General features: G+C 45.6%; 1 protein-coding gene across 3 annotated transcripts in view; it reads right to left on the bottom strand.

Moving 5' to 3' along the window:
* The window catches only part of Snx6 (sorting nexin 6), a 40,749-nt gene extending 21,907 nt beyond the window's left edge, over positions 1–18,842 (bottom strand). The window contains exons 1-4 of one of the 3 annotated variants that reach the window (XM_076550663.1): positions 18,785–18,842; positions 18,574–18,621; positions 2,214–2,318; positions 1,198–1,308 (exon numbers count right to left, since the gene is read on the bottom strand). In XM_076550663.1, coding sequence (XP_076406778.1) covers positions 1,198–1,308; positions 2,214–2,318; positions 18,574–18,621; positions 18,785–18,790 — 270 coding nt within the window. In that variant the 5' untranslated portion in view covers positions 18,791–18,842. Of the gene's footprint in view, positions 1–1,197; positions 1,309–2,213; positions 2,319–18,163; positions 18,183–18,573; positions 18,625–18,784 lie in introns of those variants that run through there. The other 2 variants (XM_076550662.1, XM_015989271.3) reach the window with 2 other exon arrangements.
* Positions 18,843–23,385: the final 4,543 nt, after the last annotated feature.

Genomic DNA, 23,385 nt, shown 5'->3' with positions numbered 1-23,385 from the left:
CACCAAAATCTGAGCTACAGAAAGGACACACATGACTCAGGGGGTGCTGGCCTCAAGATGAAGACACAGTCAGGCCATGATGACCCCAGGGAAATCATAAATTTCAGGACTCTGGCTGTGCTCAACAGCTGAGAATAACCACTTACTACTGATTACAACATCTTAAGGAGCATTCTAAACTCCAGTTTCTGTCCACTCAAGCATCCCAAACCAGTACAGTTTGTAACATTCCTCAATTAATCACCTACTCCAATACTAATTATCCATGTTTAGAAGGGCTCGGGCTTGTAACCCTAGCACTTGAGAGGGCAGAATCAAGACTGCTGCAGGTTCAAGGTCAGCCTGGACTACACACTAAACAGTGAGTTCCAGACCATGAAAGGGCTAGACAATACGCTAGACTCTATTTTGAATAAACAAAAAGAATTCAAGGTTAAGCAAAAAAGTATAACATTTTCAAAGTAAGACAAGACAACTCGGGATGAAAGGTGGTAGGCCGGGGATGGAGAGATGGCTCAGCGGTTAAGAGCACTGATTGCTCTTCCAGAGGACCAGGGTTCAATTGCCAGCACCCACATGGCAGCTTACAACTGTCTGTAGCTCCAATGCAGGCAAAATACCAATGCACATGAAATACAATAAATAAATTTAAAAATTAAAAAAAAAAAAAAAAAAAAGGTGGTAGGCCAATGCCTCACAATTGGTATTTTTACAAATCACATCAGTTACTAAAAATGCTAAACAAAACCATATGGGTTTCTAAAATGTTCTTAGAAAATGAAAACCCAGGCTAGAAAGATGATTATCAGTAAAGACACACAGAGTTCTTGCAGAGGAGCCAGATCAGTTCCTAACACTGTTGGGTGGTTCACAACCACCTGTAACTCCAACTCCAGGGACATCTGCTGCCTCTGGCCTCCACAGGCACCTGTACTAACATGCACATACCCACACACAGGTCCATACATACATAATTTAAAGTAAGAGCTGGAGAGATGGCGCAGCAGTTGGGTGCTCTTCCACAGAACCCTAGTTTGGTTCCTAGCACCCATGCCAGGCAGCAGTTCATAAACGTCCTGTTAGTCCAACTCCACAGCATCTCTTCTGGCCTGTGTGAGCAACTACACTCACATCTAGATGCATGCACATTAAAAAAAGAAAAAAAATCTTAACAAGAAAAGGAAACCTAATACTTACAATGTAACCTGCATAGTCTTCATTCTCAACGAAGGAATCATGTAGCCAGATAAATTCCTCATGTTGTCGAACGACTGAAAATTCATCTTGTTTAAAATTTGGCAATGAACTCTGCAAAGACAGCAATTTTCCTGAATAAAAGTAAAATTATCCTCGGATCTTTGAAAAAAAACTCAAGAGGCGCCTATTTATTGTATTGCTATCATCACTTCAGGTTATACTATTGGCTGGTGTAGTGGCACTCACACAGACAGGCAGATCTCGGGGAGCTGAGGCCAGCCTGGTCTACAAAGTGAGTTCCAGGCCAGCCAGAGCTACGTAGTGAGATAGACAGACAGACACAGACACACATACACACATACTCACTCACACACAAACCTAGAAATTAAAATTATATGTAGGTTCTGTGTTAACTCCTAAAATCATAATTAACTTCTCCAGCCTAGTCTACATAGTCAGTTCCCAGACAGGAAGAACTACATATTTTAAAAAAAAAAAAGAAAGAAAGAAAGAAAGAAAGAAAGAAAGAGAGAGAGAGAGAGAGGGAAGGAAGGAAGGAAGGAAGGAAGGAAGGAAGGAAGGAAGGAAGGAAGGAAGGAAGGAAGGAAGAAAGAAAGAAAGAAAGAAAGAAAGAAAGAAAGAAAGAAAGAAAGAAAGAAAGAAAGAAAGAAAGAAAGAAAGAAAGAAAGAAAGAGAGAAAGGCCAAACAAACAAACAAAAAGTAACTTCCCTAAACTTGTTTGTTAAAGAATCAGTCAATTAAGATCTATGCCTCTTGAGCCAGGCGGATCTCTGTGAGTTCGAGGCCAGCCTGGTCTATCAAGTGAGTTCCAGGAGAGGCGCAAAGCTACACAAGAGAAACCCTGTCTCGAAAAACCAAAAAAAAAAAAAAGATCTATGCCTCTTTCCAATACATTCAAAAGTTAAGTTTGGAATCAACTGAATCAAAACCAATCAACACGTTACACAAGTGTCAGCATTTCTAAAAGAACACCAAATACAAAGCTCCACTTTACCTTGGTGTGAACAGTGAATTTGACTTTATCCCGTTCACTGAGAGCATCCGAAATGTCCACTTGCAGGGCGGCGTCGCTCTGAAGATCTACATTGATTGCTTTAAGCTAAAAGAGAAAGCACAGTGTAAAGAAAGTTTCTAGTTTATGTGCATGTGTGTGTGCTTGAGCGTGCGTATGTGCATCGTGTGCATGAAGGGGCCCCTGAGGGTCAGAAGAGGGTGTAGGATCCCCTGGAACTGCCACGTGGGTGCTGGGAACTGAACTAGGGTCCTGCACAAGAGCAGTCAGTGGACTTAACCGACGAGCCATCTTTACAGTCCCCTTTTCTTTTTAAGACAGATAGGTTGGCCTCAAACTTGTGATCCTCCTGTCTCTGCCTTCTGAGGGTGGGAATTAAAGGCATGTATCAGGAAACCTGGCCCTGTGTACTTTTATGTAATTCCATTCTTCTTCACAACAAGACAAAACAAAACCGAAACAGAGAGATCAGGGTATGAACTCTCTCTCCTATGGTCCCAGCACTCAGGAGGCTGAGGCAGAATGATAAACACAAGACCAGTTTGGACTACACAGCTAGACCCCATCTTAACCTCCACCATCAAAAATATAAGGAATTGCCAGGTGGTGGTGGCCCATGACTTTAATCCCAGCACTCGGGAGGCAGAGGCAGGCAGATCTCTGTGAGTTCAAGGCCAGCCTGATCTACAGAGTGAGTTCCAGGACAGGCACCAAAACTACACAGAGAAACCCTGTCTCAAAAAACCAAAAAAAAAAAATTAAGGAATCTTTTTACTTTATAGTTTGTTTTTTAACTAATGTACAAGGCACTTTTAAAATAATTACTGTGGCAGGCTGGCTAATGGCTCCTAAAAGTATCTCCATCTAAACCTGCAATCTGTGAATGGGCCTTATGTAGCCAAGAGGCCTTTGCACATTTGATTCAATTTAGAGTTCTGAGATGCGATTATCCTAGCTCATCTAGGTATACCTTAAAACTTTAAGACCAAACCAGGCTGGGTGGGCCCAGCACTCTGGAGGCAGAAGTGGGTGGAGCTCTGTAAATTAGAGGCAGCCTGATCTACAGAGCAAGTTTCAAGCCAGCCAGGACTACACTGAGATACTGTCTCCAAACAGGACCAACTAGTTCAACTGAGAGAAGGTATACGACTGCACAGATCGGAGCACCACAGCCACCAGTGAGGACTGCTGCTGCTGCTTCCAAGCTGAAAGAGAAAGGACAAGACCCCACAGGACTCTGGAGGGACGATACCTGATACCAGCATAATTAATGCTGACTATTTTATTTATATGTTTTATGTAATGTATGAGTGCTCTGCACATATCCCTGCAGGCCAGAAGAGGGCACCAGATCTTATTACCGATGGTTGTGAGCCACCATGTGGGTGCTGGGAATTGAACTCAGGACCTCTGGAAGAGCAGCCACTGTTCTTAGCTGCTGAGTCATCTCTCAGCTCCTAATGCTGATTTCTTTTTCTTTCTTTTTCCTTTACTTTTTTAAATGTAATGCTTAGATTCTTTTTTTTTAAGGATTTTTTTAAAGACTTATTTATTTATTATGTATATAGCATGTATAACTACAGGCCAGAAGAGGGCACCAGATCTCATTCCAGGTGGCTGTGAGTCACCATGTGGTTTGCTGGGAATTGAACTCAGGACCTCTGGAAGGGCAGTCAGTGCTCTTAACCACTGAGCCAACTCTCCAGCCCTAATGCTGATTTCTAACTTGCAGAATTATGAGAATTAATTGCTGTTATTCTAACCCATTTGTGCTAATTCACTGCAACACCCAGAGAAACTAGTACATCAATCATACAGTTTTTGGAATAACTTTACATTTTCTATTTTGTACCTTTTTTGTTTTTGGCATGCACACACTGGCACAAGCAAGCACAAGCTGGGGGTGAGTGGGGTAGTGTTAGGGTTGATCTTGCACATGGCAAGCATGTGCTCGACTGCTAAGCTACACCCCAGCTCCCATTTCCTCATCTGTCGTGTATGCACTGCCTAGATTAGCATTTCCCAAACACAACTGATAAGAATCAACCTGACCAGATGTGGTGGTAAACATCTGTAATCCCACAAGCAGAAGGTACAACAGCAGTGAGTTTGGGGCCAGCTTAGGTTACACACTGAGCAATGGGCCAGCCTGAGCTACGTGCCAGACCCTGCCCCAGAAAACAAAGATTACTCTAGATTATTAAAGCAATTTTTTTCTTTCCCTTCCCCTTCTTTCTATACCAAACACGATGCCCTCCCCCTTTATCAATACCACAACTCTTGGGTTTTCCTTGTTTGTTCTGAGACAAGGTTTCACTTTATAGTCCAGGCTGACCTTGAATTCAAGGGCTCCTGAGTGCTGGCATTTACAGGTACGATGGAATTATACAATTCACCACCATGCTCAGCTAGCATTTGTTGTTTCTGATTCTATCTCTATAAATACCTGTTTATCACACAATGCACACTTTTATCTAGAGCAGTGGTTCTCAACCTTCCTGATGCTGCGACCCTTTAACACAGCTCCTCTTGCTGTGACCCCAACCATAAAAGTATTTTGTTGCTACATCATAACTGTAATTTGCTGCTGCTATGAATCATAATGTAAATATCTGTGCTTTCCAATGGTCCTAGGCCACCCCTGTGAAAGGGTCACTTGACCCCCAAAGGGTCGCAAACCACAGGTTGATAAATGATGATTTGGTCCATGATTCTTTTTTTTTTTTCTTTCAAGACTGGGTTTCTCTGTGTAGTTTTGGCTGTCCTGGAACTCACTCTGTAGACCAAGCTGGCATGAACGCACAGAGATCTGCCTGCCTCTGCCTTCCCAGTGCTGGGATTAAAGGTGTGCTGCACCTGCACCACCACCACCACCACCACCACCACCACCACCACCACCACCACCACCACCACCACCACCACCACCTGACTCAAATTTTTAAATACAATTTACATATAATATGCAAGTCAAAATTAATTTGAAGTCTTAACAAACACACATGTTGCAAGTGCCAAACTGAGATAATGGACATCTCTATCACGTCCACGGGTCCCTTTGTGCCCCTTTAACAAACTTAACTCTCCTGCTGTTAGTTCTTGAGTGTGGCTTATGCAGATGTAGGGTAATGCTTGTGTTGTGAAGGGCAAATGTCAAGTGTCATCCTCTGTCACTCTCCACCATATTTTGTTTTGCATGAGATAAGGTATCACTGTGTAGCCCTGGCTACACTGGATCTTACAATGTAGATCAGGCTGCCCTCTCCCTCCCAAGACTAGGGTTAAAGGAGTATGACACCATGCCCCGCTCGTCATACTTTTTGCGACAGCATCTCAAACCTGAAGCTGGCAGTTTCAGCTAGCCTGGATGGTCAACCACTTCCTGGGATCTGCCTGTGTCCACCTCCCCAATGCTGAGTCACAAACATATACTGCCATGTCCAACCTGCTTTTATCAGCAGGCTCTGGGGATCAGAACCGAGATCCTCACGCTTATACAGCAAGCATTTCATCCAGTGAGTCATCCCCAGCCCTAGTTCTTAATCCCTAACTGTTCTGTGACTTCTCTCTTGTACCCCTTACTAAAGCATATTATACGTACTAATGCCTTACTAGTGATTAAGTCAACCCACCATGTCTTTTTCATCTTAAAAGCAGAGTTCACTACCCATTCCTAAAACAAAACCTAGTTCTAGAGTTGATCGTAGAAAGTACATACCGCCAGGCAGTGGTGGCGCATGCCTTTAATCCCAGCACTTGGGAGGCAAAGGCAGGCGGATCTCTGTGAGTTTGAGGACAACCTGGGCTACAGAATGAGTTCCAGGAAAGGTGCAAAGCTACAGAGAGAAACTGTAAAAAGAAAAAACTGAGAAAAAAGAAAAGGAGAAAAAGGGAAAAGAAAGTATATACCAATTGGGTGGAGTACACCTTTAATTCCAGCACTTAGGAGGCAGAGGCAGGTGAATCTCTGAGGCAGGTGAATCTCTGAGTTCAGAGCCAGCCTCTGGTCCAGGGCTACACAGAGAAACCCTGTCTCAAAAAACCAAAAGGAGGTGGGGGGTGGGGGGAGAACGAACCAATCTCCTTTCAGCTCTTCATGATACAAATGGAACACTCCTCACACCTGATTTCTTTCATTTCTGTCATCATCAATACAAATATCAACCAGAGTCCTTCTGATTCTCCCTATAGTCGGTTTCTACATCCACTTCACACCCCAACAATTACTTCCTAGGACCTGAGCACATAGAAAAGTAGACATAAAGGATTATTTCGCTTGACAGTAAGTTGCACTTCACATACGTAAGACTTTTTTTCAAGTCCTGTTAATAATTACCAAGATCTATAATGGAAAAGCCAGTCTCTAAAATGAAACTCCCCCTGCTTCCTGATCTCAGGTGGCAGTGTATTATAAAATGAAATCACTCCCACATCAGCACAAAGTTTCACTGAAAGCTAATTTGCTAAACTAACTGCTTCAATGGATTTTTTTTTCCCCTAGTTTTTGAAATAGGGATTCTCTGCATAGACCAGACTGGCCTCGAACTCAGAGATCCACTTCCTTCTGCCTCCTGAGTACTAGGATTAAAGGCATGCACCATCACTACCCAGTGTATATTTTTGTATTTTGATATACTGAAATAAATCTTTCAATTAATGACAAAACTGTATTTTAACTATATTATCGTTTTTTTTGTATTACACTGAAAAAAATTTCAATCACCTTCACTTAGATTTCATAAGACATTATATTGTAAATTTAATGTCAATTACATAAATTATAAAGATTTCCCAGGTAAACTCTTTTCCATTCTGGAAAAAAAAAAGTAACTTCAGAAGGTTTTATTAAGGGCAAGACTTAATGCAGACAAACTGTGATCACCAGCATTCAATTAAATTTTTACAACTAGTGAGTTCAGTTTGAAGAACTTTCTAATTAGACTTTAACTGGTTTAATCTTTATTTGGACCAATAAACTTTGTACTTTTTTTAGCTGGAGACTTAAATAAGTTAAACATTTGTGTTGTTGTTCGTAAGAAAGACAAGGACACAACATGTGTATTCAGCAACAAAGATATAGTATCGTTAAAAATAATCTAAGGTCCAGGGAGGTGGACCTTAATTCGAGCACTAGAGGCAGAGCCAGGCAGTCTCTGGGAATTCCAGCCTGGTCTACAGAGCCAACTCTGTCTCGGAAAGTACATACAAATAAGTAAGAACTGAGAGACCTTAGGCTGGAGAGGTGGTTCAGCCACTTAAGAGTAACTGCTGTTCTTCCAGAGGACAGGACAGGGATTTGATTTATAGCACCCACATGCTGGCTAACAACCACTGATAACACACACACACACACACACACACACACACACACACACACACACGTTACAATACTGATTAATCAATCATTTAAAGACCCTAAACCAGGTGTGGTGGTGCAGTCTCAGCTCTTGGAAGGTGGAGTCCTGAGTATCACAAGCTCAAGGTCACCCTTATCTAAATAGGAAGCTGAGGCCAGCCTGTGCTACGTAAGACCCTGCCTCAAAGCACCAGAACATGAAAAAGATGCTGGCCAGTTGCTGGCTGGCTAATTCTCCACTTATAACTGCTTAGACAAAAAGCTATTCACAGGCTCCTGAGACGGTTCAGTGGGTCGAGTTGTTCAGCCCGACAGCCTGAGTCTGACCCTGGAACTCACAGAGTGGAAGGAGGGCGTCAGCAGGTTGTCGTACACGTGTGCACACACAGGATAAATAAACATACAAAATCCAACCACTTTCTTCTGCTAGAAAAGAACAGCAAACGTATAGAGGTGCATGAGAAAGAAGGGAAAATAACCAACTATTGCCATCTCCTGCTCGCTTCTTGCTTCTGCACTGTCCTTCTGCAATCTCTTCCTTACAGACCCACCACTACAACCTCCTTACACTAGACATCATTCCTGTGTTCAAAAGGGTTCCCGCTGGCTTGGAGAAGCCCACGTCCTTACAGTGGCCCACCAGGACCTCTAAACTCTCACCTGACTCTAACCCACTACCCCCTGGCTCACTGCACTTGGGAGGCAGAGGCAGGTGGATCTCTGTGAGTTCCAGGCCAGCCTGGACTACAGAGCTAATTCTAAGATAGCCAAGGCTATACAAAGAAACTCTGTCTTGAAAACAAAAAAATAGATAAATAAGTGAAATCCTTTAAAAATTAAACTAAGTGGGGTGTGGTGGCACATGCCTTTAATTCTAGCAACCAGGAGGTGGATCTCTGTAAGTCTGATGCCAGCCTGGTCTACATTGCAAGTTCTAGGCCAGCCAAAGCTACAAAGACAGACTCTGTCTCAAAAAACCCAAAATAGGGGCTGGAGAGCTGGCTCAATGGTTAAGAGCACTGGCTGCTCTTCCAGAGAACCCGGGTTCAATTCCCAGCACCCACATGGCAGCTCACAACTGTCTGTAAGTTCAGATCTCCAGGATCTGACACCTTCAGACCAATGCATATAAAAATAAAGTAAAAATAAAAAATAAATAAATAAAATAGAAATCGCCTTGTACATAAAAGTAGAGGGGAGGGGCTAGTGGGGTAGAGGAAGGGGATCATGGGAGTGAGTAGGGTTACGAGAGAGTGATGGATGGTAAATATGCTCAAAATACACTACATATACGTATCAAAATGTTATAATGTGGGGCACTTGCCACCAAGCCTGATGATCTGAGTTTGGTCCCCAGAACCTACATGAAGAAAACTGGCTGCTTCAAGTTGTTCTCTATTTCTACATGTACACTATGGTGTGAGTGTGCTTTCTTCCCTTACACAGAAAATAAATACATGTAATCTCTTTTTTAAAAAAGAAAGAAGGGCCAGGCATGGTGGCACACACTTTTAATCCCAGCACTCAGGAGGCAGATTTCTGAGTTTGAGGACAGCCTGGTCTACAGAGTGAGTTCCAGGACAGCCAGGGCTACACAGAGCAACTCTGTCTAAAAAAAAAAAAAAAAAAAAAAAAAAAGACAAATAAAGAAATAAATAGATAAATAAACAAAAGAAGGGTCTGGAGAGATAGCTCAGCAGTTAAGAGCACTGGTTACTCTTACAGAGGACCCAGGTTCAATTCCCAGCCTTCACATGGCAGCTCACAACTGTCCGTAACTCTAGTTCCAGGGAATCTGACACCCAATGCACATAAAAAAACCCAAAAAACTAAGTAAATAAAATAAAAAAGAACAATGCCATAATGAAACCTATTATGTATGCTAATAAAAATCTTATTTTTTCATGTATTTTTGTGCATAAATCTGACCATTATTTCCCTCTATATTACGTTCATATAGCTGAATCTATAATTTTTAATAACCAGATCAAGTTATCAGCATTTTGTTGGTATAAATGAGCATCATAGTTATTCCAAGTTGAGTTTCAGCCAAATGCATGCATAGAACAGAATCTAGAATGCATGCTAATTTCAGTTACATATGTTTAACTCTTACAGAAATAAAGTGCTTTTATTTTTTTTATTTTTTTATTTTTATTTTATTTTTTTTTTTTTTCCGAGACAGGGTTTCTCTGTGTAGCTTTGCGCCTTTCCTGGAACTCACTTGGTAGTCCAGGCTGGCCTCGAACTCACAGAGATCCGCCTGGCTCTGCCTCCCGAGTGCTGGGATTAAAGGCGTGCGCCACCACCGCCCGGCTCATAAAGTGCTTTTAAAACAAATAAAAATAGGGCTGGAGAGACTCTCAGTAGTTAAGAGCATTCAACTGCTCTTGCAAAAGACCCAAGTCCAGTTCTCAGCACACAGGTCAAGGGGCTCACAACTGCCTCCCCTCTAGCTCCAGGGGATCTAGTGTCCTCTTATAACCTCTGAACTCATGCACACATACCTATACACAGACATACATATAAGCATGTAGCTAAGATAACCAAAGTAACTCTTGCCTGGCGCTCCTTGGCTTCTCCACCCCAGGACTCTTTCACAGCTTTAGCTCCGCCTTCTCACACCTCAGCTGCTGTGCTCCAGCTGCCTAGTAACTGCTTTCTTTGCTCTTCTGGAAGGAAGCAGCATTGCACTCTCCACGTGAAGAGTGCGATGCAACGCTGTTAGTGTCTGAACACACGCACTTTCTAGCTTAGGGCCTCAGCACTCCCAGCGCCTGCAGCTCTTGTCATGATGGACTTTAGATTCAGTCTTCAGCCACAGCTACCTTTGCATCCTCTGCCTCGGTCAGGTCAGGCACTCCAAGGAGAACCAAAGGAGAGCCGCATACTACCCTTTCTACCAGCAATCCTCCCCTTTCTTGTACCTACAAAATCCCAGATCAACATTCAGGAGTCAGCTCACTTTGGTGACAACCAAGAGGAGTCCAGACCCCAGAGCTGAATAGTCTGTGTCTGACCACAGCTCCTACTGGCTGTGCGAGATCATAACCAGATGTCTAGTCCTTCTCAATCTATGTAAATGTGTCAATACCATACAGGCGCAAAGATAATGCAAGTATCTTTAAAAGTACAATTTCCACACCAGGCATGGTGGTGCAGGCCCCTAGCACTCGGGAGGCAGAGGCAGGTGGACCTCTGAGTTCAAGGCCAGCCTGGGCTACAGAACAAGTTCCAGGACAGCCAGGACTACACAGAGAAATCCTGTCTCAAAAGCACACAAACAAAAAACGACAGTCAAGGACAAGGTGTGTGAGGAACACCCCACGAGCACAGTGGGGTGGGAGTGGCATGGAACAGCCAGCCACAAAGGGTGGTCCAGTGATGAATACAGCGTAAGAAGTTCGGACCTTACTTGAAAAGAAATGGAGCACAAGGAAGTACTCCTGGGAAGAGAAATGATTTAATAACTTTAATCATAAAGTGTTAAGTAAACAAAAAGGGTACAGAGAAAACAGAAGGATAAAAGACCAATAATGGATGTTGCTACAATCCAGAAAAACACCAAAGCCTTGGGAAAAAAAAAAAAAAAAAAAAAAAAAGCAGGGCAGGGCCAATGAGCTGCCTCAGTGGTTGAAGGCACCTGCCACTTAACACACTCAGACCCGCTCAGCACTATTCCACTCAGGTGAGCCTGGGCTGTCGCTGAGCAAGCCAGGGAGCAGCATTCCTCCATGTGTCTGTCTGTCTGTCTGTCAGCTCCTGCCCCGGCTTATATATAGTTATATCACTGGATTATATAACCTGTGAGCCAAATACACCCTTTCCTCCCAGCACGGCTCTGGCCTGTGTTTCATCACAACAGAAAGCAAACTAGAACATGACTGACCATGTGAGCCTGATGACCTACCCCTGGAGCCCATGTAAAGGTGCAAAAAAGAAGCAACTTCATAATGCTGTCCTCTGACCTCCACACTTCCAGTCACAACAGATAAAAGTTGTAATATTTTAGCTGGGCAGCGGCGGTGGCGCACGCCTTTAATCCCAGCACTCAGGAGGCAGAGGCAGGCGGATCTCTGTGAGTTCTGAGTTCGAGGCCAGCCTGGTCTACAGAGTGAGATTCAGGACAGGCTCCAAAACTACACAGAGAAACCCTGTCTCGAAACACCCGCCCCTCAAAAAAAAGTTGTAAATTTTTTACAAAGAAAGAGCAAGTATTCCAAGGTGAAATTAAATTGGCCTCAGTGACTGTTCTGATATGAGGATGAAATCTATGTATGATTCAGAGGTTCTTTGCACAACTGGAAAATGATTCCACTAAGATAAGAACAGAGGAGCAGCTGGACCAAGAGTCCAGAAGAGGCAGCCACCCCACCTAAAGTCATTTTTTTTTTTTTTTTTTTGGTTTTTCGAGACAGTGTTTCTCTGTGTAGCTTTGCGCCTTTCCTGGAGCTCACTTGGTAGCCCAGGCTGGCCTCGAACTCACAGAGATCCGCCTGGCTCTGCCTCCCGAGTGCTGGGATTAAAGGCGTGCGCCACCACCGCCCGGCTTTTTTTTTTTTTTTTTTTTTTTTTGGTTTTTCGAGACAGGGTTTCTCTGTGTAGCTTTGCGCCTTTCCTGGAACTCACTTGGTAGCCCAGGCTGGCCTCGAACTCACAGAGATCCGCCTGCCTCTGCCTCCCGAGTGCTGGGATTAAAGGCGTGCGCCACCACCGCCCGGCTCCTAAAGTCATTTTTTAAGACAGCATACCATTTAGAACTGAAAGAGGATTCTCTACATGCTACAGAATCAGAGCATCACTCACTCCGACACACGCACTGTACATCAAAAGCGAGCGAGTCCAGTTCAAAGGACTGGTTTGTTTACTACTATGGGACTGACTGCTCATTTCTCTGCATGTGGCTTCTGAAGAAAACAAAGCCCAGCCAGCAGCTCCCAATACTGTCAGCTTTGTTTCGGTTTTAACTTTTTGGGGGTAGAGAAACACGATCTAGGCCAGGTTGACCTCAAATTGGCCATCGCTCTGCCTCAGTTCTCCCAAGAGCAGGGATTATGGCTGTGTATCACCATATCCAGCTAATACTATTTTATTCTTTAGTTCTTCCTGTCATAAGAGCCTGTCTCGATAAAAATACCATGATGAGCCGGGAGTGGAGGTGAGTGGAGGTTCACACACCTTTAATGCCAGCACTTGGGAGGCAGAGGGAAATGGATCTCTGTGACTTCGAACCCAGCATGGTCTACAGAGCAAGTTCCTGGACTGCTAGGACTGTTATACAGAGAAACCCCATCTCGAAAAACAAAAAGGAAAAAAAACAAAAATTTTTAAATAAAATAAAATAAAGAAGGGCTGGTGAATGGGTCAGTGGGTCAAGGAGCCGACGACCTCGGATCCCACATGGTGAAGGGGAGAACCAACTCTGTCCTTCGCCCTACATGTGCGCCCCTCAAACAAACAAAAAACAAGTGTGAAAGAAAAAGAGAGATGCCCTTTTTTAAAGGCTGAGCAAAACAATCTAAAGCAATGGTTGTAGTGGACAGCAGTTTGAGCCATGCCCTGAAGCACTGCCCCTAGTGAGGCAGCTGGCTGTTACACCTGCCTATGACCTGGAGGTACTGGCCTCTGGGCGTGGCCACCAGGGACCCTTAAGACCTGGTGTATGCTGGACCTTGGCTACCTGGTGGTTCTGGATGCTGAGATCTTGGACCCAGCCGTTCAGCGTGCGACACAGTTCAGCTTCCCCAGACCCTACAATAAATCTCCCATGGTTGTGAGTTTAACCCCAAATAAATTCCTTTGATCATTAAAAAGACTCTGTGGATTTATCCCATTAAATGGTTCTCAACCTCTCTAATGCTGCGGCCCTTCAATACAGCTCTTCATGTTGTGGTGACCCCAACCATAAAATTATTTAGTAGCTACTTCATAACTGTATTTTTGCTACAGCTATGAATCGTAATGTAAATATCTATTTTCTGATGGTCTGAGGAGACCCCCTATGAAAGAGTCACTCCACCCCCAAAGGGGTTGTGACCCTGGGGCTGAGAACAGCTAAAGTCTGAAAAAAATGCAGGGCCTTAAGATCTGACTACTAGAATCTGTTTCTATCAGGACAGAAATGACAGAGACATTTAAACAGGCCAATTTCTGTCCCTAAAATGGGGAAAGAGCAAACTAAATGTGCAACAGCCATCAAACTTCAGTGACCAGGAGTTCAAAGCACCCGCTTCTTCAATGCTAGGAGCCAGAGAGGTGGCTCAGGGAGTCAGGTGTGCTGCACAGGCTGCTGACCTGAGTCCAACCCCAGGACCACAGCCAGGACAGAACTGGGCTGGAGGGGTGGCCGAGGAGTTCAGAGAGTTGGTGCTCTTCCAGAAGACCCAAGTTTGGTTCCTACCACTCAAAATGGGCGAATCACAACCACCTGTTAACTCCAGCTTCAGGGGATTCTAAGCTTTCTCTTGGCCTCCTCTAGAACTTACGCATACACGCACGCACGCACGCACGCACGCACGCACGCACGCGCACACCTATGCATACATAAACAGTAAGATAAATCCTAAAATAAACTTTAAAAATAGTTGTCCCTTCCAACCACGAGATCCCAATTTAGTTAGGAGAGCAAGGACCCCAGATTTTCTGTTTTGCTTTTCAAACACCCCAAGTAATTCTGGTCTGGGCAGACAAAGTCTGTTTTTGAAACAGGATCTTGCTTTGTAGCCCAGGCTGGCTTTGAACTGGTCCTCCTCCTGCCCCTATTTCTGGAGTGCCTCAGGAAGGCACTACTACATCTGGACACCGGGCGACTCTGCTGTAAGTATTGTATTTTCTTGGTCAGAGGTTGAGATAAGGACTTGATTTGTAGTCTAGGTGTCCTAGCACTTTCTAGGTAACACAGTCTATCTACCCTAGAACTGCAGGCAATCCTGTCAAATGCTGGGGTTACAGGCACGCACTGCAATTAACCTGCTCTAGAAGTATTTCAAGAATACTTGACTCACTGCTGTGTGGCCCCAAAGTTCTTCAAGAGTTTTAATTTCTCAACTATGAAGGAGTCAAGGCTTCAGAGGAGCCAGGATGATGGCTCAGCAGGTTAAGGTACTTGCCACCAAGCCTAATGACCCAAGGTTGATTCCCAGGGACCACATTATCCTCTGGCCCCCGTATGTATGCCGTGGCATGTGTGTCCCACATACATACACACTCACTCTATTTTTTTTTTCTTTTTTTGAGACAGGGTTTCTCTATGTAGCTCTGGCTGTCCTGGAACTTACTATAAAGACCAAGCTGGCCTCGAACTCAGGAGATCCAATTGCCTCTGCCTCCCAAGTGCTGGGACAAAAGGTGTGTGCCACCATCACCCAGCCATACAGACTCTAAATAAATAAATAAATGTGAAGAGAGGAAAGGAGACTTCAGACACTGACCAAACAGTCTGCACAGCACTTCATACAAAGCTGGGCTGTAACGGCTGATTCTCCAGTTCCACAGCACCAAGAGCAAGCAAGAGCTAGACAGGTGGACACAGCCATCACTACATCCTCAAACATTTCTTTCTAGAGACTGAGGCTTTCTTCTTTTAAACATTTACTTTGCTGGCCGGTGCAGCGGCGGTGGTGGTGGTGGTGGTGGTGAAGACAGGGGCAGATACGCCACAGAATGCATGTGGCGGTCAAGAGTGGACAACACGTGAGAACTGGTTTTCTCTCCCCCATCATCTGGACCCGAGGCACTGAGCTCAGATCTTCAGCCCTGGTAGAAAGTACTTTAACCCACTGAACCACCTTGCAGTCCAAAATTTCTAACTCATGATGGCTCCTTCCTCTTAGGGGAGATCAAACCCAGTCACATGACCACGCTGGGCAAGCGCCACCACAGAGCTACACCTCCAGCCTGTGTTCTGTCTGTGCATTTGTTTTCCACTTTCATACTACAGTTTTCATCTAGGGTACTCCCCCGTGGAACCCCGCTCGCTCTCTGGAGTCTCTCTCCCTTTTCCTTAGTAAATCGACATTTGCTCCACTGAAAACAACATTTTTTCACCAAAAACGTCCCCCAGTGACCGCCCGGCCAGCTGTGCTCTTTGCTTCCTCTCTAGCTGTGTGACATGTGACAAGTTCTGGGACACACCACTTAAGTACTTTCAGTTCTGTAAACAAATTTTAAAAAGGCAAAAAGCCACCCACACAAATCAGAAACACATTCCACGTCACTGATGTAAAACAATTTTTTAGAAAGTTGACACTTTTGATGAACAAATCCTGTTTGCTTTTTATGGCAGACCACAAAAGACAGTTTTTAATCTAAACAAAGTTACAAGCTTTTAGAAAAGCAGTTTAGCTGAACTAAAACTAATCTCATTTCATCAATAACTGCTAGTTCCTCCCATTGTCTTTTATTTTCCAGTACCAAGGATTGAGGACGGAGGTCTGACCCATGCCAGGCAACCACACTCATCACTGACTTACAAATCCAGGCCCTTTCCTACCTTAAAATCCAAAACACACCAGGCAGGGGCACAGGCCTTTAATCTGTCCTGGGGAGACAGAGGCCAGCCAGGGCTACAAAGTAAGAGCCTGTCTCAAAACAAACACAACCCAAAATACAATTAGTAAACCCTAATTCTGTCTTACCCAGGAATTACATATACACATATTATACGTAAACATTGTTTTGTAGTTAACTAGAAGTTAAGTTTAGAAAGCAGAAATCATATGATGTTCCTATGTAGACGGAGGGACTTGATTTATCGTTCACAAAAGCATCTGGTTGCTACTCTCAAGCAGTCTCCCACGATGAGTGTATGCCTACACTAGGAGTCCTTTCGAGACTCCTCAGAGCTCACACCCCTGCTCTTGGGTATGCCTGTCTTTCTGAGAGAGTGGCTCTTTCTCAACCCTCATGCTTAAGTCTATATTAAATTAAACATCTTTATAAAACCCCACCTTGGGCCTGCAAGATGGCTCAGTAAGTGCTCACTGTGCAAGCCTTACGCCCTAGTTCAATCCCAGAGCCCACGTCAAGGTGGGAGGGGAGGGCTGGCCCTACAAAGCTGTTCTCTGTATCGGAATACAAGTATGACATTAACGCAGAAAGGGACTATTTGGAGAAAGAAAAGGGATCAGCCGTAGTGCGTGCCCCTCCATGATAATAAATGTTAAAGACTGCGCTTCAGGAGCTGCTGAGATGACTTCAGTAGTTCAGAGCACACTGCTCTTACAGAGTACCTGAGTTTGGTTCCCAGCATCCACATCAGACTGCTCACAACCACCAGGACCTGCAGGTTCAGAGGACCTGACCCCCTGCAGCCTCTACAGCACTTGCACACAGATGCACCTAGGCACAGAATTAAAAATAAATCCTGACACCCCTCTCTTCCCCGGGAGAGTCCTTGCTTACCTGGAACTGGCTATCCAAAACAGCCTGCACTCTAATTAAGAGCTTCACCCACCCCTGCCTTCTAGAGTGCTCGGATGAAAAGTGTGAGCCACCTTGACCAGCTAACCTCTTATCAATATCCTGCAATCTTAGCAATACACTGCAATGTTTTATCATCTACAACATTAACCAACACCTGTATCTCACATCATCTAGGATGGATAAGTAAAAGCAAAATGGAAAACGGAAGTAAAAACTAGGTTGGGTGGCATGTACCCGTAATCCACACTTCAGAGGCAGAGGCAGGAAAAATGCCTTAAGTTCCAGGCTAAACCGGGCTACATGGACATTTGTCTCAAAAAAAAAAAAAAAAAAAAACAAACCCTGGGTGGTGGCTGCACAAGTCATCACAACATCAGAGGCAGAGGCAGGTGGATCCGAGTTTGAGGCCAGCTTGGTTTACAAAGTGGGTTCTAGGACAGCCAGGACAATGAAGAAATCCTGTTTGGGGGAGGTGGGGGAGCCTAAGAAATAAAGTGTGAGCTGCTAAATGGTAAAATGGTGGCATCGAAACTTTAGTTAGGGGCAATCGTACATCTGTATCAGTAGTTTTCAATACAGCAGTTGTACCAGGCGCTACATGCATTGCTATCCTTCAAAGACGAAGGCGGAAATCAGAGCTTTAAACTAGGGGCAGCTTCAAGGGGGACTGTAAAGAGTAAAGACGGGGAAAGGGTGAGGGAGCAGTCAAAGAACACAAACTCAGTTTTAAGCTCTGGATACTTAATGTACAGGTACAGTGATTAATAAATGTGTACTTGAAACTTGCTGAGTGCGGACCAAGAGTTCTCACCAAAAAGAAACTGACTACTGGTACTGGGGTGAGGTGTGCACCACTTAACTTGACAATGGTAATCATTTCACAACCTCTACATGCATCAAAATATCACGCTGTGCATTTTAAATATATAAATTATGATTTTGTAAGCCGTATCTCCATAAAGCCAGAGAAAGGAAACAATATCCAGAGAACCCCGAAAAGGATCGGGGCTGAGGGATAGACTAGAAAAAGTAGAGATAACTGAGGGCTACCGTTTCTTTGCAAAAAAAAATCTGTGAGGGCAGAGCTAAGATTTGCTGACTGCAAGAAGGAAAAAAAAAATCATTACAAAGGGGTAAATTTAGACTAAATCCATACCATTCAGCAAAGAAAAGGGGAACGGGGGATTCCAGAAAGCCACGGAAGGATCCTGACGGTAACCACCACCGGGAACGTCTGCGGATGGGGGCGTTCCAGCCCGGCCTCCACCTCGGCCACCCCACCTGCAGCGCGGGGCCTGGGAAGCGCAGGCTCAGCACCGGGCTGCACCGCCCGCCCCGGGCTGCACCGCCCGCCCCGGGCGAGGAAGCAGCCGCCGGGGGTCCCGGGGAACCGAGAAGCAGCGCCCGACCCCGGGGCAGAAGGGCGGGGCGCGCGCCGCGGAGGCCGGCGGGGCGACGCCGCGGGGGCGGGCGGGCGGGCGGCAGCGCAGCCCGGGACCCCCTCCTCAAGGCCCCGCGGCGGGGAAAGGGACCGAGGCCCCTGCGCGAACGGAAAGCACAACTTACTCCGCGGTCTTCCTCCGAGAGGAAGTCGGGGCCGTCATCCAGGCCTTCCTGCTGAGCCCGCGGGCCCGGCGCACCGAGCGGGAGGAAGGGGAAGGGGAGACACAAAGAGAGACATTAGCGCCCGGCCCGCGCCGTCCCCGCGCCCGCCGCGCCCGCCGCGCCCGCCGCCCCCACCGCGCGCCCCGGGTTCGGCGCCGCCGTGAACACCCACCATCATGGCTGCTTCGAGTCCGGGGCTCGCGCAGGCGCACACGCCAGGCCACGCCAGGAGCCGGCCGCGCGGGTGGGGCTGGGGGCGGGGCCTAGCGCCGGGCCCGCCCCCTGCCCTTAGGAACCGGGAGGGATGGGGTGCGGGGGAGGTGTCCGTGCTGGAGAAAGGACACCCGGTCCTTTGGGCCAGGTGAGAGGGAGGGTCGGCCCGTGTCGGGCCGTGGTAGCCGCTTGCTGCTGGCTAGCTCAGGCTCGGGGAGGCCCCCAGGGCCACCGGGAGAGCCGTCCAGTTCCCTTGCCCCGAGGGCCCAGAAAAACTGCAAGCACCCGCAGGAAGCCTCAGTAAATAGTCTTGTCTTTGTATTGGGCTACGCGATGATTAATCACCATTAACACCACATTGCCCGTAGAAGTTTGAGGAACCGGAGAGCCTTTACACAGTAAGCAGACAGGGGCTATAATCAAGCTTTTACTGCTGGGGAAGTAATAACTACCTCAGTTTGGGGTGCTAATGACTGAGCACTATAAAAAACGAGCTGTTCTGGTTACAAGAGCATTCCTTACCTTTATACTAAGAAATAATCCCCAGACTTGCTCTGACTGTCCAGATGGATAGCACCAAACCACTATCCATAGGGACTTCAGAACAAGAAAATCCTTTCTTGGGCCAGCATGATAACTTAGCAGTGAGGAAAGGTACTTGCTGCTAAGCCTTATGATCTGAGTTCGATCCCCAGGACTGATCCACAAGGTAGAAAGGTACTGCACGTTGTTCTTTAACATACATACATGCACACACACAAGATCAATAAATAAAAGTAAATTTAAAAGAAAAAAATTCTAATGTACTGCACTTCACCTCTACAAAAGGAACACTCACTCAATCCTTATGTCTCCATTCACTTAATGACATCAGCACCTTCAAGTGTTCAAGCCAGAAACCTATCCTATTCAAATCCTTTATCTTCCTCACTCCTCACTCATCAAATCTAAATACCACCATGTCTACGATTGATTCATTTTCCCCACCTCCCTTCCTACACACAGACGCGTATATCCATCCTCTTCTCACTCCTCGCCTTACCAGCATCCCACCCTCCCTGGGCCCGGACAATGACACCCTCATTTCAGCTAAGAAGTTACAGAAGAGATTACATCACCCCTAATCATCAACAGATGTCTGGAATGTCAGATCCAAAAAAACTGCAGACAAATGGCTAACTGTGGTGCCTATTAGGATACCAAAGTGCATGCTGGCCTCCAGGCTCTCAGGATTGCAAGTACCTGTTACAGAGTCCGTGTTGGCATCCTGGCTCCCTACCCTAAACTTCTCCAGCTCACGGAATTCCCTTCCCCCAGCTTCTCATATAACCCCGCCATTCTGGCCACGTGCTCTCTCTCCTCTTTATTCTCTCTTCCCTTCCTCTCTTATTCTCCCCCTTCCCTCTCTCTCCACTCATAGCTGGCCCAGTCTGCTGGCCATGTTTAGTTTACTACTTTCTCTCCCTGCTCTGGACTCTTCCAGATGCCTCAGGCTCTACCCTTCCTCATATCTACAATAAAAACCATTCCTTGGGTCGGTCATGTCCTCACTTTATAGTTTTTGAGACATATACCTCTGGATGGCCTACCTGTGTCAACCAGACTGGCCTCAAATTTGCAGAGATCCTCCTGCCTCTGTTTCCCCAGATGCTAGGATTATAAATTCTATCACCACACCTGGCTTATTTTTGTTATGTTTCTTTGTGTGTGTGAAGTTTTTCCTTTCTTTATTCCTGTAGTGTTTTTTGAATTGGTCCTGCTTTCTCCACTTCCACAGCAGTTACCATTCTTCTCTCTTTTCTGGCCATTTACAATTATCAGTCTTTCAAGTGCTGAGATTATTCTTTTCCCAAGATTTTTCAGGATACTGTGTAGCCCAGGTTGTCCTCAAATTTGTGATCTTCCTGCCTCAGCTTCCTAAATGCTAGAATTATAGATGTGTACTGAAGTGGCTGCCCCCTCTTATAAAAGGACCGACCCTAACAGGGCCAGTTGTTGTTTTTTTCCCCCAGGGACCAGTTTGCAAAGACCTCTGCCCCGTATTACCCCATCATCCTATGTTGACTCATGTCTGGCTTCATTCAGACTCTCAGGAAATACATCCAGTCTGGTAACTAATCAGGGTCCCACCTGGCCACAAGCAGGAACTCTTCTTGCTATTTTCAGTCAAACAGACCCCTGACACAGCAAACTGACCCCTGACACAGCAGACAGACAGACCCCTGACACAGCAAACTGACCCCTGACACTGCAACCATAGTTGCTACCAGATGTCACAAGCCAATCATAAAGTGATTCCTGTACCACTAAGGGTCTATACCCAATCACTTCAAAGTATACTTAACCACAGCTGGAATTCCCCTAATCCTGCTTAAAAGGAGACTGCAAGCTTCTCAGGATCACCATTTGCCACAGTATCAGATGGTTGACCCCTGCATGCTGGGCTTTTTTATTAAACACACTTGTTTGCATAAGTGACTGGTGTTTTTTTTTTAATGGGACTTCTCTTGGACTCTAACATGTACCATCACTACTGAATATCTCCTATTTTTTTTTATTCTCCATATCTCTCCCTTATCCCGCATACTGTTACTAGTACACAACACAGATGTGGATGATTTCAAGGCGATTCTGCTCAGTCATGTGTATGTTTGAGCAGTGGGTGTATGCATGTGTATTCATGTCTGTGTACAGGTGTGCACAGCCCTATGTGCATAAGCGAAGGCCAGAGGCTGAAGTCAGGTATTATCTTCCTCTATCACTCTCCTCCTCATTTCCAAAGACAGGGTGTCTAACTGAACCTGGATGGCCACTGAACCCCAGTGATCTTCCTGTCTCTGCCTCCTCAGTCCTGAGATTACAGGTTCATGTTCTTTTTTTTTTTATGTAACTGCTGGGTGCAGTGGTTGAAAGAAAACGGCCCCCAAAGGGAGTGGCACTATTAGGTATGTCCTTGTTGAAGTAGGTGTGGTCTTGTTGGAGAAACTCATCACTGTGGAGGCAGGCTTTGAGGTCTCATACATGCTCAAGCCACACCCAGTGTCTCAGACCACTTCCTGTTGCCTTTGGATCAAGATGTAAGGACTCTCAGCTCCAAAACCACGACTGCCTGTATGCTGGTGATGGCAAAATGGCGCTGGTGGGTGGCGCTGCTTACCAGCGGAAGAGTCAAGGTCCACGGCCACGACTACCAGAGTTATAAAGAGCTTTATTAGGAAGAAGAGGGGATAGGAGGGAGGAGCCAGGGGGCCTGGTCGGGGAGGGAAGCAGGGAGCAGAGCAGAGAGCAGAGAGGAAACAGAAAGAGAGGGTGGGGTCCCCAAACAGCTTTTTAAGCCGGTAAGTAGGTAAGTAGTTGTACATAGTTGCCCACGCACACAGATGACGTAAGGTACCAGACCCGGAGCTGGACCTGGAGCTGGACCCGGAGCTGCGCATGTGCTGGAGTGAGAGCTGGATCCTAACAGAGGCCTTGCTTCCCTCTGTTATGACAAGGGACTAAACCTCTGAACTGTAAGCCAGCCCCAATTAAATGTTTTCCTTTGGCCGGGCGGTGGTGGTGCACATCTTTAATCCCAGCACTCAGCTAGGTGGATCTCTGAGTTCAAGGCCAGCCTGGGCTACCAAGTGAGTTCCAGGGAAAGGCAGAAAGCTACACGGAGAAACCCTGCCTTGAAAAACCAAAAAAAAAAAAAAAAAAAAAAAAAAAAACCAGAGAGAAAAGACCTTATAGCCACAAGGGGCTGGGTGTAACAAGGAGTGGAGCTGCCATTGATGAGCGGGATTTGTGTACCCCTCACGGCAGAGTCATGTCTGTCCATGTGGGTGAAGGTCGAGAAGAGCCATATGCAAACGCTTCAGATGCCTCAGTTATTTTTAAATTTCTTATTTATTAATATCTGTGTGTGTGGTGTGACTGACGTGTGCACATGCGGAGGTGTACATGTGGAGGTCAGAGAACAACTTCCGAGAACTGTTCCTCTCCTCCCACCAGGTATTCAGTCTTGAACTTGAGCAGGCAGACCTGCCTGTGCGCTAAGCACCTTTACCTACTGCGACACCTCACTGGCCCTGCCTCAGTTGTTGTCCAAGGGTCTTAAATGTCAACATTCTAATGAGGCCCAGAGACTCTGTAATCCTTAAATGCCAGAGTTAAAATTCCTCCCTATGAAGCACACACAGGACAGGATTGAAAATACAAGCAGTACAATTAAAATGACCAACAAAGACATAGGGTAGTTACTGCAACTGTAATCCAGAGCAGAAAACTCCAATGCATAAAGAATGTATCCTTGAAATAATAAAGTTGTTAACTACTACCTAAACCTTCCTGTCTAAGCAAAGGTCACAAGCAGTATTCTGTGAGCAATATAAAGATTTATCAGTAGAGCTTAAAGGTACACACCTATAATCTTAGCACTGGAAGCCAGAGGCAGGTGGGTCTCTTCAAGTTCAAAGCCATCCTAATCTACATAGTTAATTCTAGGAAAGCCAGAGCTACATAGAGAGACTCTATTTCAAAAAACAAAAGCAAAAAAACAAAAGAAAAAGGGGAGCTGGA

The sequence above is a fragment of the Peromyscus maniculatus genome, chromosome 14 (assembly GCF_049852395.1).
Source record: "Peromyscus maniculatus bairdii isolate BWxNUB_F1_BW_parent chromosome 14, HU_Pman_BW_mat_3.1, whole genome shotgun sequence".
Classification (NCBI taxonomy): Eukaryota; Metazoa; Chordata; class Mammalia; order Rodentia; family Cricetidae; genus Peromyscus; species Peromyscus maniculatus.
This window is presented reverse-complemented; position numbering and strand designations above follow the sequence as displayed.